At 42.1% G+C, this 18,389-nt stretch overlaps 1 protein-coding gene across 16 annotated transcripts in view; it reads right to left on the reverse strand.

Annotated features, from left to right (window-relative positions):
• Positions 1–18,389, reverse strand: part of TENM3 (teneurin transmembrane protein 3) — an 816,371-nt gene that overhangs the window by 185,752 nt on the left and 612,230 nt on the right. For all 16 annotated transcript variants that reach the window (XM_075610837.1, XM_075610771.1, XM_075610754.1 and 13 more), the window contains one exon: positions 4,496–4,733. In XM_075610837.1, coding sequence (XP_075466952.1) covers positions 4,496–4,733 — 238 coding nt within the window. The remainder of the gene's footprint in view (positions 1–4,495; positions 4,734–18,389) is intronic.

Raw genomic sequence — 18,389 nt, forward strand, 5'->3', positions numbered from 1 at the left:
AGATAATACTTACTACCTTTTTTTTTGTAATTCAACTCTTGATGCCATTTTTAATGAGTTTTAATATACTGAGCATCCTTCTATAGCAGGTTTTAGCCACCTCCCCAGCAGTGAAAGATCTTTGTAACACTTTCCTGTATGTGATCATTTGTTGCCAATATTCCCAGCAGTTTGAGCTGCAAACTGTAACACTAGATAATGTTACCTTAGTAATATAAGAATACATTGTAGCTGCTGAGTTACACTGTCTGAAGGATTGATTGAAACTGAAAGGCTGCCATTTAGTGAAGCCTGGGAAGCAGGATCATTGCAGATCGATCACAGGAGAACCAATCGACGTGCACCTTAAGTAATTAGTTTTTTTTTTTTTTTTTTTAAGTACCGCCTGGATTGCCTCTTTAAATCTGTTGTGGAAGTCAATTCTTCTTTCCGTACGAGGGTTGAAGACCGTTGTTAGCGTCCCATTTTCAGATCAGTGTATGGCTGCGCTGTGAAGTGACGCGACCTACTAAATTCTAAATCAAATCGTTGCAGACACAGCTGCATTTTAAGGCCAGGTCCCCGCTGGCTACTGCAGTGTCCGCTGCAGGGACAAGAGCCGGCCCGCGCCGACAGAAACTCCTGCTCTCAAGAAAATTGAGAGCAGGAGTTGCAACAGAGCGCTAGGCCACGCCACCCCAACGGTTCAACCAATGAGGACAAACCTGCCGCCCCCCTGTCACTCCCCTGTTACGCCCCCCCTGCCTTTCCCCCTGCAGCTCTCTGCAGACCGGGGAGTTCGGCTGCACGCGCCGCCAGCCTCGCAGGCGCGCATGAAGCGCAGGCAGTGGGCCCGTAGCCCAATTCTTAAAGCGATCTTTCATTTCAAGACGAATATTAGTAAACGCAGAAAAGATTTATTTAATGATTTACTTCTCTTTTCCCTTTTTTTTTCCGGGCAGTAAATGAACTGTCAATATTTGTTTTTGCCAAATCAAAATTCTTCACATAATCATGAATATTCAATTTGATGCATCACCTGGAAAATCATTCTTTTTAACTTCATCCAAAATGTGTAAGTGACGGCGGTAATTTGCAGCGTTGATTAATTGTTCAGAGTGCTAATTAATTGGGGACATTTAGCCGTGTGCTAATGAGTCTCACAATAAATCGTTGTATACCCTGTCAAAACTGAAGTGGAAAGAAATGAGCTGTCCCTTTCATTTTACTCCAAGCAGGCAATTTGCAAAAAAAGGAAAGAAAGTGCTGAAAAAAGAAGCATGACACTTACTGCACAAACAAGTTACAGCTGAAACAAAAAAAAAATGCCAGTGAGCCCATTCACATGATACATCCCTACGTCTTCCAGTCTCACGGAGGGAAGAAGACTAAAGGCCTCATGCAGTAAAGTCCAACAGAAAAAAAATCACCAGGGTTTCTAAATCGCCATTTTTTACAGCGTTGCTATCACGGTATGCACAAAGCCCAGAATAGCAGTGATAGCAACATTTCAACAAATAGTGAGGAGCCGGCGCCGAGATGATCTGCCTTCTGAAAAGGGCTCACCCGGCGAGTTGATTCCTCTGCAGAGAGAGAGCCGTCTATCTCTGTGCAAATCTCACCCGAAATAAAAATATTTAAATTGAAATGGTATTACTAGTGTAGATGAGCAGGGGTCTCCGGAGCAGAACCGTGTTGAGTTCAGGTCCGGGGACCCCCTGCTTCCCGAGATACAGGCCCCGTTATGTGGTGCCGGTATCTCCTATGCATTGAAATGTCCCGGTCACGTGACGCAAGACATTTACATGCATAGGAGATACCGGCACCCTAAAACGGGGCCTGTATCTCAGAAGCAGGGGGTCCCCGGATCTCAAATCAACGTGGTTCTGCTCCAGAGACCCCTGCTACAAAACACCAGTAATAACATTTAAATTAAAATATGTAATAACCACCAATACACAACCCGTTCCCTGTGCCCTCACATAAAACCATTATTTATTTTTTTACACACCGGATTAATAGCACAAGGCCCTGCAGTATGCTGATGAGGACGCCCTTCATGTTGATAGGGGTAAGTAGAACGGTTTTTATTTACTTTATTTATGCTTGCTGGCTAATAATGTGTTTAATAATGGGCAATTAATCTATTATTCATATCTGGATAATAGTTATTTTGCACATTACTGTACTGTATGCGTTTGGTGGGGTGTTTAAATTGAAATGTAGGCCATGTTTTTTTTTTTTTTAAATACAGCAATGGTACCGCAGGCCAGCGGGGACCCACGGGGATCATCCGAGGACTCCCAGACACCCGCAGGGACAACCAGGTGGCCGCCAGACACCCGCAGGGACTATAAGTGGACCCGTTGGGGCCCACGGACACCCACACGGACCAACTGGAGGCCCACGGAGCCTAGCGGGGACCACCGAGGGCCCCCAGACACCAGTGGGAACCCCCCAGGGTGCCCTGTGGGGCCTGTGGACACATATGGGGACCCCCAATGGCCTGTGGTATTATTTCTGTGTGTAAAAAAATAAAAAATGGTTTGATGTGGGGGCACAGGGTGTGGGTTGTGCATTGTTGTTTATTAAATATTGTAATGGTTTTGGTGGCCTAGGAGGTGGCTAGTAGGGCTGTTGTGTGTATTTTTTTGTATTGTGGGTAGCGGTTGTGGGTGAAGGGGGTATTAGCCCTAAGGATGGGTGTTTAGGCCTACCGGGTGGGTAGCAGGAGGGTTAACCCCTTCATTACCTATGCGGTATTAACCGCTAAGTTAATGAAGGGGGTTAAGTCCACCCGCAACCCCCCGCAAGGCCTAATCACCCACCAAGGGCCAAATACCACCTTCACCCACCACCGCTATCCACAATAAGCATGGCACTGGTGGTTAACCCCTTCATTGCCTTAGCGGTTAGCCGCAAAGGTAAAGTAGTTGCCTGTAAATGCATTTTTCATGCATCTGATTCATGCCGGGGGGTCTCCGGTGCTGATGTTAATGGATGTAATGTAGGAAAAATTAATTTTTTTTTCTGTATCGTCTTGCCGCTTCTCGCCAGCTTCGCCCCACCTTCTTGCCAACTTTTTGTGGCGGGACGATTTGGAGAGGAAATCTCCATTCTAGAGCGGTGATCAGCTTCGATAAGCTGATCGGGGCTACTAGAATTGAGCGAGTTTGAGAAGCTGGCCATAAGCAGCTTATTGCTGTGTGTTTGGTGGGGGTTTTTTTTTTTCCGGCAAAAAACCCCGACGATATTTGCTCTTATCGGGGCTTACTGAATCGCTGTAGATTTTTTTGGCGATAAACTGGTGATAAGAGGCTTATTGCTGCTTATAGCATGAGGCCCTTAGTCCCACTTGTAGAGATGTGAGAAATGTTTGCTGATGTGCACAAACTAAACTAAAACTACCTTTTCCTCAGCTACAAAGATGCAAATTGTTTTTTGTCTAACGTAATCATACATGTATTGGAAAAATATTGATTTCTTTATGAGCCTTCATCAAAGCAGTATGTGTTGCATGATCTGTGATATTTGTTGTTTTCGTACAGGGATGGCCAACTCCTGTTCTAGTATGTTGTTCAATTGTGAAAACAGTCTGTATACACATATATATTGTACTGTACTGTACATGTGCACAAACACACACGCCTACATAGGTTATTGTAACATATATACAGACACACATACTGTACACACACACAAGATATTTCTCACCAAGTATAGCTACAAATGGTAAACTGCAGCTAAATAATGTTTGCATGAAAATGAGCATACAGTATTAGTCCTAAGCTCTGAGGAAGAAGACGTGTGCTGATCAGAACTTAAGCTAAAGTACCTACACGGTGTTAAAACTATGCCTGGCTAAATGATGTGCTAAGCCAAAGAACTCAAGGTTAGCTTTATTTGTGCCCATGTCACCATGCCATGTCAAAAACTCATTTGTTGTTTATCATAGTAACTTAAAAGGTATTTTAAATGAAAAGCAGTCACCACTATTAGAGCACGGGAACTGGAGGGTCCCACGGAGATGACCTGCGCTATTTTCCACTCCTGGGAGTCGCTGGTTCGTTAGATACTTACCTGTGAAGTTACCGGCTTTAAATCCCTTTTAAAAGCCAGGGAGTAATATCGGCAACTTCACCCGTACGTATCTTGGGAACCGAGAGGATCCCGCAGCTGAAAATAGCGTGGTTCAGCTCCAGAGGACACCCCGGTTACAATCCTGCAAAGAGACAGGGTGTGTAGCTGGGAGGATTGCTGCTCGAACTGAAAGATGACTTACAGAAGACTGACTGGCAGGCACCTTTAATAACCCCAGGTTACTCCATGCTGCCAGGATTACAGAATCCTCTCCGTAACTTACTCTGATGGTAACCATGATTTACATGTGTTAACGATCACTGTCTTCAAGACCAATATTTATGGACCAAATACCTCTTATAAGACTAGTAACTTTGCACTAATGCTGTGTCCTGAGACAAAGTCTTTCTCGCTCCTGTGCAGTGCTTAGCGTTACCTGCTCTCCAGTGGCACATTACTGCCAAGGACCCAGCTGTCCTGCAGCTGGACGGACTCGGGTGTGGTTTGCAGCTCGGCGGGCAGTGCAGCCGGCGGGGCCGGACTTTGGTTCCTCCTATGTGTCAGGGAGTTGCGGTTCAGCGATGTGATGGACGGCTGATGTGCTGCTGGATGCTTCTTGTGAGACGGTGGCAAAGGTTGCAAGGTTGATTGGCCTTGACTGTTTGGCGATTGCTCTGTTGAGAGATGGGAGAGCGAGAGAGAGAGAAATGACTACCCTGATTAACTAAACATTTTTTATGCAGATGTAGACAATAAAAACCTAATGTCTCACAGTTTTCTGCTGAAATACATTCAAAATCCTATATACGTGTTTTTAAAACGAAAAAAAAATAAACCAGTTGTGTAGTATTAGATAATACTTGCATTTTTTTTTACACCTCCCCCCACTTTTCATGTATTAAGCTTCCTTGAGTTGCTATAGCAACCCTTTAGAAAAGCACAGCACTTCCTCTTTTGAAATAGGCAGCCACAGTGTGAACCCGGGGAAGCCGGATCTGTGCCGATCGATCGCAGGAGAACGGATCGATCGGCAGCTTAGGTCATTGCATTTCCTGAAAGCTGAGCAACGGCTGCGTCTATTACAACAAACAAAAACAAAATATGCCAACTGTAATGCCACTTTAAGTGATATTCCCACAGAGATAAATTTACCTTGAGCACCCAATGCTCTAATTACCATTAAAACAGATGGTAAGCTTGCTTGTGGTTTTAATATGGAGTTTTCTGATTCAATTTGTATTAGCACTTTCATAAATAGCATTTGACAGATACCTATTTTGCTTTTAGAGATCAACAATCTCTCTTCTAAAAATAATAAACAACATTTTTTAAATTAAACAGGCAATTTCCCCTGAACACCCACATTTTGAGAATGCACGTAATTCCTATAATTATTTTAAGAGTGTTTCTTTTAAGCATTATTTAACTGCAATCATTTATAACAAGCCAGTAGCTAAACAGCGGTAGACTATGCTACTTTAGTGCATTTCAAATAGGGCAGGCCTGCACTTTGATCTGCTAATAGATACTAAGTATTCTTTAGCAGAAGGTCACTCTGTGAAACAGATGTTGCTGCATGGATATTTAACAGACTGAATCACATCTGATTACAACGTCAGAAGACTCATATACTTAATGACCATTACGCCCATTACAACACATGCAGAACAGATTTTCTGATTCCACACAAATGTATCCAGGACAAATGTATTCTGGAGTAAATCATAGGTGGCAATCCTAATAATAGTCATAAAGAGTTATTAGGAGATGTTTGGTTTAACTACAATCCACACCATATGATCTTGCTTATGTGTACATTAGTATGATTTGACAACAGAACACTGATAACAAAAAGTATAGGTGTGTACATCGTGTGCATATGTAGGTATCAGAGACGTCTGCACTCACAGAAGTCCAAGAGTTAAAGCGCCTGATGCATTAGTAATAAAGATATTTTAATAGAAAAAATGACCGGTACAGTTGCATATATATATTTATATACCCCATCAAAAACAATTATATGCTCCAAAGATTTTTTGTCTTGACCTTTGTCGAAATATGTTCCAAAGAAAAACCCAAATTGGTTTGGGTGTTCCATGAGCTATTAGAATTAATCCAGAAACAGGAATAATGGCACAGAACTCTGGAAGTGGGATCGAATTAGAAGTGGAAATAGTATAATAAGCATGCAATAGTATATTACAGTGATCCACATTCAATTAATGATTAAATGATTATAAAATTAATGAGTGCCGGTTTCCAAAATCATGTTTGAAACATACACAAGCCCTGATCACAGTTATAGTATTGCAGCTCGTGTGAGGACACTGAAAGTAGTTAAGTAAAGAAATATCTCCTAGTATGTAAAACGATACATCCATAGAAGTTGTACAAAGAGTAGGCTGCGGCTAGTGCTAGACAATGCCAAGAGTTTTGAAAAGACTGTAAATATTAACACTTGTGTGCTTTTTTCTTACTCTGGTTTCATGTCAGTGTATATAATACAAATAATTCTTAGGTGTCAGTTTCCCTATTTTTCATAGAAAGGAGTTAATGGTTTGTTTCTAATCTTGATGCAAGGGCAATATGACACTTTAGGGTATAACTGTGGTTTGGCTTTGTGTGTTTAAAGGCACCTAGAATGATTAAACATGATTCTCCAGTGTTTCACAGTTCGCACTGTATAATAACAATATTTGCATTAGGCATTCACCCTTTCCCTGCAGCAAGGGCCATACTTCTACACAAAGTGTGGCAGACCTCTTTAGCAAGTCATGCTATAACATGCCAGGCCAGAGTACCAAGAGGAAGGTAGAAAACACTACACTAGTTACTTTACTCTACAAACAAACAACATGTTGGAGAAAAAAATTCCAGAAACTATGGAACATCATTAACATCATAGTAGGTCATGAAAAGAGTGACCCATATTTACAAACGGTGCTATTCCAGAAGACCCCTTATGAGTGAAACGGATAGTAAGGTATGTTCCAGTGCCATAAGGCGTCTTATGAACAAGCACCGCTTAGTAAACATGGCAGAGTATCTCTAAATGATTGTAGTACCACCCTGCAGAAGGGTAATCACTAACTTACTACACTACACTTTACTATGCCTCATTTGAGTATAAAAAGACGCAACCCATGAATCTAGACCAAGGCCGTCCAACTGATGGCCTCCGGGCCAAAAATGATATATTTGGTCTGTGTCACTACCTGGGAGTTAAACAAAACAAGTGGGAACTATGTGCTGTAGAAAGTAACGCAATGCCGAAAACACATGGGAGAGGAAGCATTTTAAAAGTGGAAGAAGGACGTTACTGTTTCACTTATTCTTTTCTATGGCCACAACATAACCTGCCTGCTAACGCTTGCAGCTCCGTTTCATCCATTCATTATTCATCGGTACCAGTTTGGTCTTCTTTAAAGAAAAACATGAGAAAACCATTAAAAAGTATTAGTGCTCCAAAGAGACAAATGTGATTTCCTTACGTTACTACCCACTATTTGCTTAGTTTCGGCAAAATATTAGTTCCATAGGGACGGAGAAGTTCACTACGCCTGCTTCTTTACTTGATTCATTATACATCAGCAGCGCGGTTTGCATTGCAGAGCACGATATGGTGCTTGGGGCTACATTGGATTTGGACGAAAACGACATTCTGAGCATGGCAAGATACTTTATATTTGGTCAACATGACAATTACTCATATTGTTATAGGAGCTGAAGAAACCATTTGCACAGTAGTGAATTGCTTTTATACTTAAATTGAGACATTTAGAACCAGTGTTAATGTAATATCGTTTGGTCTAAATGTTTCATCTTACAGCCCTGAAGAGGGTTCATGGGGATGCCTGGTTAAATGGAGAACCACATAAATTCATCAAATAGTTCAGGTAGATTCTATTGTAATTAATCAGTGCTGGCTTTATCCACACCAGTGGGTGTCATTGTATTTGATTAGAATCACTGCTGAGGGCTTGGAGGCACATTTCAACAAGACAGTTACAAGGTACAAGGTAGTTTAACCAGTCAAAGCAAACACACAATTAAAAGAGATCTGCCTACGGAAAATTGACACAGCAGAAAAGTCTGTTTAACATATATTATGCAATGGTGTTATAGGTCTGTAAATAAAAACGTAGTATTTGCCACATGATCTGTGTGCATTAGCACAGTTAGACCATCAACATGTTTAATATATTTCTATGTGCATGCGGAGCGTGGGGCAAAGTGTCACTCTAAAGTTCACTGCTGCATAGAATTCAGTTGCCTGCATTATTTTAAATGAATTTAATACCCAATGTACCACATCAATAGAGCCCTATTCAAGGCAAGATTGGATGCATTTACTCCTCTCATAGTCATGTAGCTGGCATGTTTTGATAGCTGCTGCACTCTAACAGCCTTCAGCCTGGAATCAGTTTACACCTCTAAATGTTGGGTCACATGGAGTATGCCTAGAGGCACAATACAGGGAGACCGGTACTATATTATCCACCACCACAGAGCAAAGGGACCTGGCAGTCATTACTTAAGAAAACAGGCTGCGGCCATAGTGCATGTGATGCTCGCACGGCACGATTAAAAACATTAAACTGATCAGGCCGGCCATACTGTGCGCAATGCAGCGTGCAGAAGCGCGACGGCGTGGCAGGATTTGGAAGAGAGAAACATTTTTTATTTTTCGCGCAACAGCAGCATCACGTGAGCGTTTGAGCCAATCAGGGCGGACCAGCCTGGTGATGTCACAGCCACGCCTCGCCAGTCGACTCCTTGCACTCTGCTGTGTGCGCCTGCACTATGTCCAATGCCTTAGATGTACTGTAGCACACGATACTTAACAATAATGGCTCTCCTTGGTGCAGAACTCAAAGCACGAGGACAAATGGAGGAGAAGAGACAGTAGAAAAAGGAGAGAGACTACATAGTGTATGTTTGAACAAATTCCAGAAATCTGTGGTTTCTGTGGGCAGCAAATACGATCTGAGACTTTTATTGTCCTAACATTGTTTGGATTCATTATCCAATTGTCTAAATACTGTATACTGTAGGTGTTGGGATATTGTAAATAATTAATTAATTAATTGTGTAATAATTATTGTCACCCGGTGAATAACAGACTTTAGTTGGAGTACCGCTATTTCTGTATTTTTTCTTTACCGTAGCATACAATGTTACTGTAAGAGATGTGTGCAGGGGTACATATAATGTGGAGACCGATTTGGGTGAAAAATTGGCTTTATTGAGCCTGTTCCTTTATCCAGGCAAAACAAACAAAACAACAAAATAACAAACCTCTATCTCCTTACTTCCCCAGGTCCTATCTGCAGGGCTGGAGGGATATTCCCATTACCAGCCTATCACCCTAAAGTCTCAGGAGGTACCTTAAGCAGGTGGCTCTCATTGCCAGTCTCTGGCAGGTTTCTGTGTCCTCTGTGTCCAGGAAATATAGGTCTCTGGGTGTCTGGATGTCTTGTTCTCAGCAGAGCCTTTGTGCCTAAGACAGTGTATGTGTGCAGGCTTCTCTGCTCTCCTTCTGTCAGCCCAAATGTGAGCTAAGGAATCTCTCCTGTGTCTCACATGAGGCTTTTTACAGAGCTCTTATTAGTCCAGGTGGAGACTAGTTAATTGAGTGGCTGCAATTAACTCTCTCTCTCTCTCTCTGCTGGATTCTCAGAGCTCTGCGGCTGCTTTATTTAAACAGGGATAAGTCCCTGTTCCAGTTACCAAAAAAAAAAAAAAAAGACACTGATCACCAAGTTTTAAACGTAACCTATTAAACGTGGTCGTTTGTTGAATGTTTTCCAATGCCACAAAGTGGCGCATCGGGGTCTGGTAGAAGTGTTGATGATTGAGAGTGTGGGAAGCACAGAAGACCGGTAGGTGCATAAAGCAAGAAGAAGAAAAAAAACACAAAATAGTGCAATTCTGTGTAGAATAGGCAATGGCTTGAAAGATGTAGCACCACAAAATGTGCACTCACATTTTCAATAAAGGTAAACGAGCATTGTGTTTCTTGCATCCCCGTGCGAGTACGTGCCATTCTCCCTGATACCTTACACTCAGGTCACACCATTAAGAATACAACCACGAAGGATTTCCTTTTGGGACACAATGCTTGTTTACCTTTATTGAAAATGTGAGTGCACATTTGTGGTACTACATCTTTCAAGCCATTGCCTATTCTACACAGAATTGCACTATTTTGTGTTTTTTTCCCCTGTTTTATGCACCTACCGGTCTTCTGTGCTCCCCACACTCTCCATCATCATCACTACTAAGAACCAAAGGGGAAGGTTCATCGTGGGTTGAAGCAGCAGTTTATCGGATATATATATATATATATATATATATATATATATATATATATATATATATATATATATACAGTGTTCGACAAACCTATACATTTGCTCGCCCCGGGCGAGTGGATTTAACATCGTGGCGCGCTCCTATTGGCCCAAGCAGCATTTGGTACTAGGTGGCGAGTAGATTTTTTTGTGTGGCGAGTAGATTTTTTGGTGATTTGTCAACCACGGTATATATATATTGTATATATATATAATATAATAATATATAATATATATTGTATATATGAATATACAAATGTGATGAAATATTTTATATATATATATATATATATATATATATATATATATATATATATATATATATATATATACATACAGTGTTCGACAATCCTATACATTTACACGCCCGGGGCGGGTGTGTTTAACCTCTGGGCGAGTAAATATTGGCCCAAGCAGCACACGTTGTTTTTTTAAATTTCCCTGCTCGCGCACAAATTTCCCTGCTCGCGCTAAAAAAAACCAAAAAAAATCCCCCTACCTGACAGCTGATTGGCGCGCGCTCCCAGGCTTTGTGGGCGCGCGGCCAGGCTCTATATGAGCCCGCCCCCAACGAGCGGCCATTCTTTTCCCATGGAAGACACAGTAAGTATTATCTGTGCCTTCCCCCCTGTCCCCGGCGCTCCCTCTGCCCGAAGTTATGGAGGTGGTAGTGGGGGTGTTTTCCTGTCCCAGCTTCCCCCCTGTGTCAGCCCGCGGGGCCGGAAGATTGGAGCGGGGATGTCCCCTCAGGTCCCCGCTTCACCCTGATCCCCGTGTCAGCCCGCGGGGCCGGTAGATTGGAGCGGGAGGGAGCACCCGGTGGTGCTGGTCGCGGCCTTTCCTCTCTTCCGACCCCCCCCCGTGTGTGTAGAGTGAGAGAGAGTGTGTGTGTGTGTGTGTGTGTGTATATATGGGAGTGTGTGTGTGTGTGTGTGTGTGTGTGTGTGTATATGGGGGAGTGTGTGTGTGTGTGTGTGTGTATATGGGGGAGTGTGTGTGTGTGTGTATATATGGGAGTGTGTGTGTATATGGGTGTGTGTGTGTGTGTATATGGGGGAGTGTGTGTGTGTATATGGGGGAGTGTGTGTGTGTGTGTATATGGGTGTGTGTGTGTGTATATGGGGGTGTGTGTGTATATGGGGGAGTGTGTGTGTATATGGGGGCGTGTGTGTGTGTGTATATATGGGGGAGTGTGTGTGTATATGTGTGTGTATAGGACACCAGAGGTACCCCCCAATCAGTCACCCTCCCACATAGTCAGTACAAGTCACCCAGTCAGTCAGTCCCCCTATCTCCTCCCTGTCTCTCCCCCCTCCCTGTCTCTCCCCCTTCCGTCTCTCCCCCCATCCCTGTCTCTCCCACTCCCTGTCTCTCCCCCTCCCTGTCTCTCACCCCTCCCTGTCTCTCTCCCCGCCCTGTCTCTCTCCCCGCCCTGTCTCTCTCACCCACACTCTCTCTGTCTCTCACCCACACTCTCTCTGTCTCTCACCCACACTCTCTGTCTCTCACCCACACTCTCTCTGTCTCTCACCCACACTCTCTCTTTCTCACACCCACACTCTCTCTGTCTCACACCCACACTCTCTCTGTCTCTCACACACTCTCTCTGTCTCTCACCCACACTCTCTCTGTCTCTCACCCACACTCTCTCTGTCTCTCACCCACACTCTCTGTCTCTCTGTCTCACACTCTCTCTGTCTCACACTCTCTCTGTCTCACACTCTCTCTGTCTCACACTCTCGATCTGGATATCTTATTTACCCTGTATATCTTAACTGCCCTATACTACACCGACATAATTTATACTGCTTTCTTCCAGATCTGACTCAAGCTTCACACGGAAGACATCGGAACTCCCCCTAACCCAGAAGACAGGTAGGGAACACCTCCCCTCCAATGTATAACATTGCGGGAATGAGGGTACCTGGACATTGAGGGACTGCGGATCAGGTAAGATTCCAGGTGGGATTGCTGCTTTAGATATTGTGAAGCGGGGACGTCCAGACACTGGTTAAGGGGTTCAGGAAACTAGTCACTCACATCTGGCTTTTATTTCTAGATCCAACATTCACACACACACACACACACACACACACACACACACACACACACACACACACACACACACACACACACACACACACACACACACACACACACACACACACACACACACGTAACAAGGACTAATTGTAGTATAATGTAATACAATAAATACATTTATGTCAAAAACGAATGTTGTTCTGACTAGGAATTTATTAAATGTATTTTATTTATATATTTTATTTTAAAGCGGGGTTGGGGGCGGGACTAGGGTTGGGGGGCGGGACTAGGGGCGGGGTTGGGGGCGGGACTAGGTGGCGAGTAGATTTTTTGGTTGGGCGAGTAGATTTTTGGGTGATTTGTCGAACACTGTATATATATATATATTTTATATATATATATATATATATATATATATATATATATATATAATTTCATCATATTTGTGTATTCATTATTCCTATCACAACTAGTGGTCACAATATTGCACTATATATGTGTCATCTAATGCTATTTGGCATTCGTATTCACTAATCGCTACCACTAGAGCGCCGGGGGATTGTTGCTCACTCTGGTAGAAGTGTGAAGGATCAGACCTCCCTCAAGGACCTGAACTTTACTTTGTCTGCTGTTCTGTTTGTTCCTATTTGACCAATTTCAGCCTCTACCTGCACCACTAGAATATTAGCTCTTCAAATGTAGATCTCATAAAATGCCAGGGCATGTGTGATCTATGTTGTTCACTTCCATGTTTCTAAGGAAATACATGTGGAGAGATTAGTCATTCAAGAAAGCGCTATTATGTACTAAAAAACAAAAACAAGTGCCCACTGTCAATTTGTCTTGATGAGTTCACCAATCACTACTTTACAACTTTCTTATTTAAAATGGCACCATTCAAAATAAATGCAATATAAGCATACAATTATGATAGAAATTAAAAAGGTACAATCATTATTACAAAAACATACATTGTTGTCACTTAGTAGGTGGAACTACTGAGTTCAAAAGGATCCCAATTAATAATACATGTTTAATGCTAGGCTCGCAGGCTTGTAGGACGCATGGAGTGCTTTTTATTTAACTTTCATGAACTGGAAGCTTCCCAGTCACTCAACAAGCATTTTAGGGTGCAGTCTCTTGGATTGTCCAGGCCTGGGCTGGCCAACCAGTGATCCTTTGTAATGGCCTGCGTGATACTGTGGGATCAGCCGCTCCTTATGCAATCCGCCCGCCAGTGAACCTGGCCGGTGACAGAAGTCGGGCCCAATTCTGCATCCACCCATGGGGCTTGAGCTTCCCTCTGTTGTGCGACCGAAGACCTTCCCTGCACCCCCCAAAGTACAATTCTTAGAGAGCATGGGGGGGGGGGATTGAGTGAGAGTGGATGAGGGGCATTGAGAGAGGAGGTGGATTAAAAGAGAGGAGGTGGATTGAGAGAGAGGAGAGAGGATTGAGAGGGTGAGAGGAAGATGAGAGAAGGGGGGACAGTGAGTGACTGTGGATGTAGTGGGCAGTAAAACAGTGGCCTGGCAAAAAAAGGGGTGCCCATTTACAGTATTGGCACACCTGAAAAAAAAAGTTGGCCACCCCTGGTCTAAGCTATGCACATACTAAACATGTAGATGCCAGATCGGCTGTCATCTAACAGGCACCTTGCATTTTTGAATAGTAGATGTATGTGTCTCCTAACCCCTCCCCCCCCCCCCCCCACCGACCACCTAAATACGGCAATCCAGAAATCACAAACATACACAAAAAAAACCTTTGTGTTTACCAAGTAACACAGCATCGTTCCATTTTCGTATAAAATAATTACACACAATGGTTACTTCCATTGCATTGAAGAAAGGCTGGTATGTTGTTCTATACTCTGTCATTTTCCCTAAAGTTTGGAATTAATTTACGGTATTCCCACTGTCATCCATCCGTTTGTAAGAAACGTTTTTCTCTTCCCGAGTGGCTATTATGCCTTCTCATTTCAGGATATAAGCCTATTAGCAGTAAATCAAATCACCTGCCTACCCTAGCTTAAAGCTGCAGTTCAGTCTTTTTTTTTTTACATTTATTTTTTTACTTCAATAGTTTTATGTGTGCAATCTCTAATTAGCTAAAGAACTGTATAGCTGCAGGTCAATTCGTTCTCCATGTATTGATAGGTCGAAATTTGGTGACATATTAAAAGCTGGGATTTGTTTATAATCTGCTTGACTGGCAGTGGAAGCTCATGAATATTCATGAGCACTCCTGCACTGACAAGTGCCAGAGGGAGGGCAGGGCTGACAAAGGGGTGTGCCAGAGCTTGTGACAGGACATGAAGGGGCAGTGACTTAGCAAATGGCTAATGGTTAAAATAGATATACCATGATATACTTAGAATATATAGAATATATACCATAGATATACTTAGAATAGAAAACCATGGCTAATGGTTAAAATAGAATACAAGAAAATTGGTCTTTCAAAGTTGTTTTTTTAAAAACAGAAAATGCTAAAAAATTTGAAGTAGATGGCTGTGATGTTTCTTTCTTGCTATTGTTCTTCAATACACCTGAAATTGATAAAAGGATACACCATTGCGCAGTATCACTGATATTTGATGTTAGCCCCTTATTCCAACTTCCCCAGTGTGGACTGAATACACTTACAGGAGTGTTTCTTTTAGGGTACAGTGGAGACAATCTGTGCTTTATTCCCTTTATGTTCTTTATGTACCTCGAATCCCCAGGGTACTTCCTTAATGCCTTGGGATTTTCGTAGTGTCCAAAATACCTTACGCGTTTCGTGACGTAGGCACGCCACTTCCTCAAAGTTAGGGTGGGAGGAGTTAGGATCCCGTGAGCGCAGTGCTGTCCCTGCGGCTTGTGAGGTGAGGAGTCTGCCATAACCGCTGGTCACAAACCGGAACGTGACCGAGTGGGGGGAGAGACACCAGTTACACCAAACCGGTCAGGAGAAGCTGTGAGAGAGCCCTTCTCTTCCGGTGCAAGCGCAGGAAGCGCAGTACAAGCAGCGGACGGCATCCTTGTGTTATTTTGTAACACATGTATTCATGTGAGTACATGTGAGTCATTGTTCATTTGTTTTTATGCAGGCTTATTAGCCGGTTTTATAGGGCTTATCAGTAGCCTTTTTCAATAAATTTGTGACCCCCCTTCTTTCACTGTTCATTCCTCATTTGGGGGTTCGTGGAGTTCGAGGTATTTTGGACACTACGAAAATCCCAAGGCATTAAGGAAGTACCCTGGGGATTCGAGGTACATAAAGAACATAAAGGGAATAAAGCACAGATTGTCTCCACTGTACCCTAAAAGAAACACTCCTGTAAGTGTATTCAGTCCACACTGGGGAAGTTGGAATAAGGGGCTAACATCAAATATCAGTGATACTGCGCAATGTTGTATCCTTTTATCAATTTCAGGTGTATTGAAGAACAATAGCAAGAAAGAAACATCACAGCCATCTGCTTCAAGTTTTGGACTTTGAAACACTCTTCAGAGACTGGTTTTGTTTCCCATGGACACAGTGACTCTAAGCGCCAGGTATCCCAATTTCACCTTCACAGCTTTGTATGTAAATTGGGGTAATTTGCATTGTGGGAAGCCTACAGCAGCTTTGGCCTCTTGTCATTCACAATTGGCACACATTCACGTTTAGTTAACACTTAAATAGGTTTAGCGCTATAGTTAGGGTATTCACTTTATTTCAAAGAAAATGCTAAAAGTTTTTTTTCTTACTACAGAACTGATTTATTAAAAAAAACACACATGCAGGATATTGACTGAACTGCAGCTTTAACCCTCAATGTGCAACAAAATTGTTACCTTCTCAATGGCATCACAGTTACAGTACCTACGCCAATGTAAATCCCTCCACTAGTTCCCTATTCCTTCATTCAAGGATGCTCAACTCCAGCTCTCAAGACAACCCCAACAGGTAAGGTTTTAAGGATAGCCCAACTTCAGCACAGGTGGCTCAATCAGTGGCTCCATTTTAGACTAATTTAGCCACCTGTGCTGAAGCAGGGAGCCACTGATTGAGCGACATGTGCTGAAGCAGGGATAACCTGAAAATGTGACCTGTTGGAGGGTATTTAGGGCTGGAGTTGAGAACTTCTGATGTAACTAAATTGCCTAAACATTGGGACTGCAAAACAGAAACAGCTGCTTTTCTTGCACCACAATTTTGCCTTCTTCAATGTCTCAGTTCATTATTTCTGATGATCTAATGTGTATTGTACATGTTGTGTTACTTGTCTACATGCAGTTTGAATTGGCATATTTTTAGCATAGATTAAAAAGGCAATTAGAAATGTCCTAAAGCGCAAGTCAAACATGGCGTTTAGAAAATGCAACACATCACTGATGCTTAAAGTTAGCTAAATGCTTTAACACAGAACTGTGCATTTGGATTATTTTCAATGTAATAAACAAAAGTAAAAAATACGTCTTGTTCTGTATATATTTCATAGTTAAAATGGTTAAAAAAAAAGGGATATTTCCAACTCTATTTAGTAAATGGGTTTTTTTCTGAACTACAAGGAGAAAATCACATGCAAATCTGCTATGAGCAAATTACATGTTTTATAGTATTTACTTTGAAAATGTGACTAAGATAGATGACTTTGGCTAACGATTCTTCAAATGTCACGTTGTCAAAGTTCCCATCAGCAAGATGTTTTAAAGGCTTTCGATTAATATTGCATGCTAGAACTGAAATTACATCCTTTGTCGTTTAGTTCCTAATGGTGCAAGTGATATCAATCAAGTGGTGTTTTATGAAGCGTGTGTGATTTTTATTGCAGGCTGTTTCTGCAGATCTTGCTCAGGTTTTTCTAAGATGCTTCTGGCTTACAGTAAACATAACCCGCAATCATCAAATTTGAAAAAGAACACATTTTTTGACCATGTGTTAATTATACAGCAGAAAAAAATTGCCATAGGCATGTAGTATAATATACGTATAAAGATATATATCAAAAGGTTCAACTATTGAATTCCACATTAACAACACACATTTAATGGTGGTAGTTATACATTTTAACAGTTGGAGGTCCCTTATGGTGACAGCACGTCTAAGGTTTTCAATGATCACGGTTAAGGTCTAAGGGGCTAGCATCCCAATGGTATTTCCAGACCCCGGATGCACTATAAGGCTCTTTTTCTGTAAATAATGGTGACTGATGGAGGTACCAGCAGTAAGGCTACAAATCAGTTTCACATTCTTGGCAGCTGAAGTTGCTGAGCAAAGTGGGAATGTACCTTGATAATTAAGTCAATGCTAGAAGTTTGGAAACGAAAGGAAGTAGCATTTTGCAGACTACACAAGACATTGCGCATGTGGGCTGAATGACATTAAAAAGTCATCTTACATTTTAGGACGATAGATAGATAGAGGGACAGATTAATCAAGGTTTAGGAGTGGTTAGCGTACCCGATTCTGCAATTACGCTCATTGACTTGAATTTGGAATGAAAGCTGGATCGGGTGTGCTAACCCGTGTAGGCGTTTGATGAATATGCCCCATAGATAGGTAGATAAATAGATCATCTCTGTATCCCCAAGTATACAAAAAGAAGAATGCAAAATGTACCACATTTTCTATCATGAACATGGTCACATACTTGAACTATATAAACCTTATGTAAACCAAAGCAGCGTTTTATTATCATACAGTATGGTAATACCATACTGCATACAATTTCTGTTTATCTGGAGCCCCAGAAGTTGTTCCAAACACCTTCTGGTTAGCCAGTATTCACACAAAGTAGTTTTTATTTTTTATTTTTTTTATCTTGCCTTTATTTATAAGGAAACAATGTTGTGTACTATCTTCTAGAAAATGTCAAAACAAAATTGTTTTCCATCTGAAGATCGGATAAGAGACACCGCATTTTTTAGTCTATAGAATAGATATTCATTAAGTTAACCGATT

This window comes from Ascaphus truei, chromosome 1 (assembly GCF_040206685.1).
Source record: "Ascaphus truei isolate aAscTru1 chromosome 1, aAscTru1.hap1, whole genome shotgun sequence".
Lineage (NCBI taxonomy): Eukaryota > Metazoa > Chordata > Amphibia > Anura > Ascaphidae > Ascaphus > Ascaphus truei.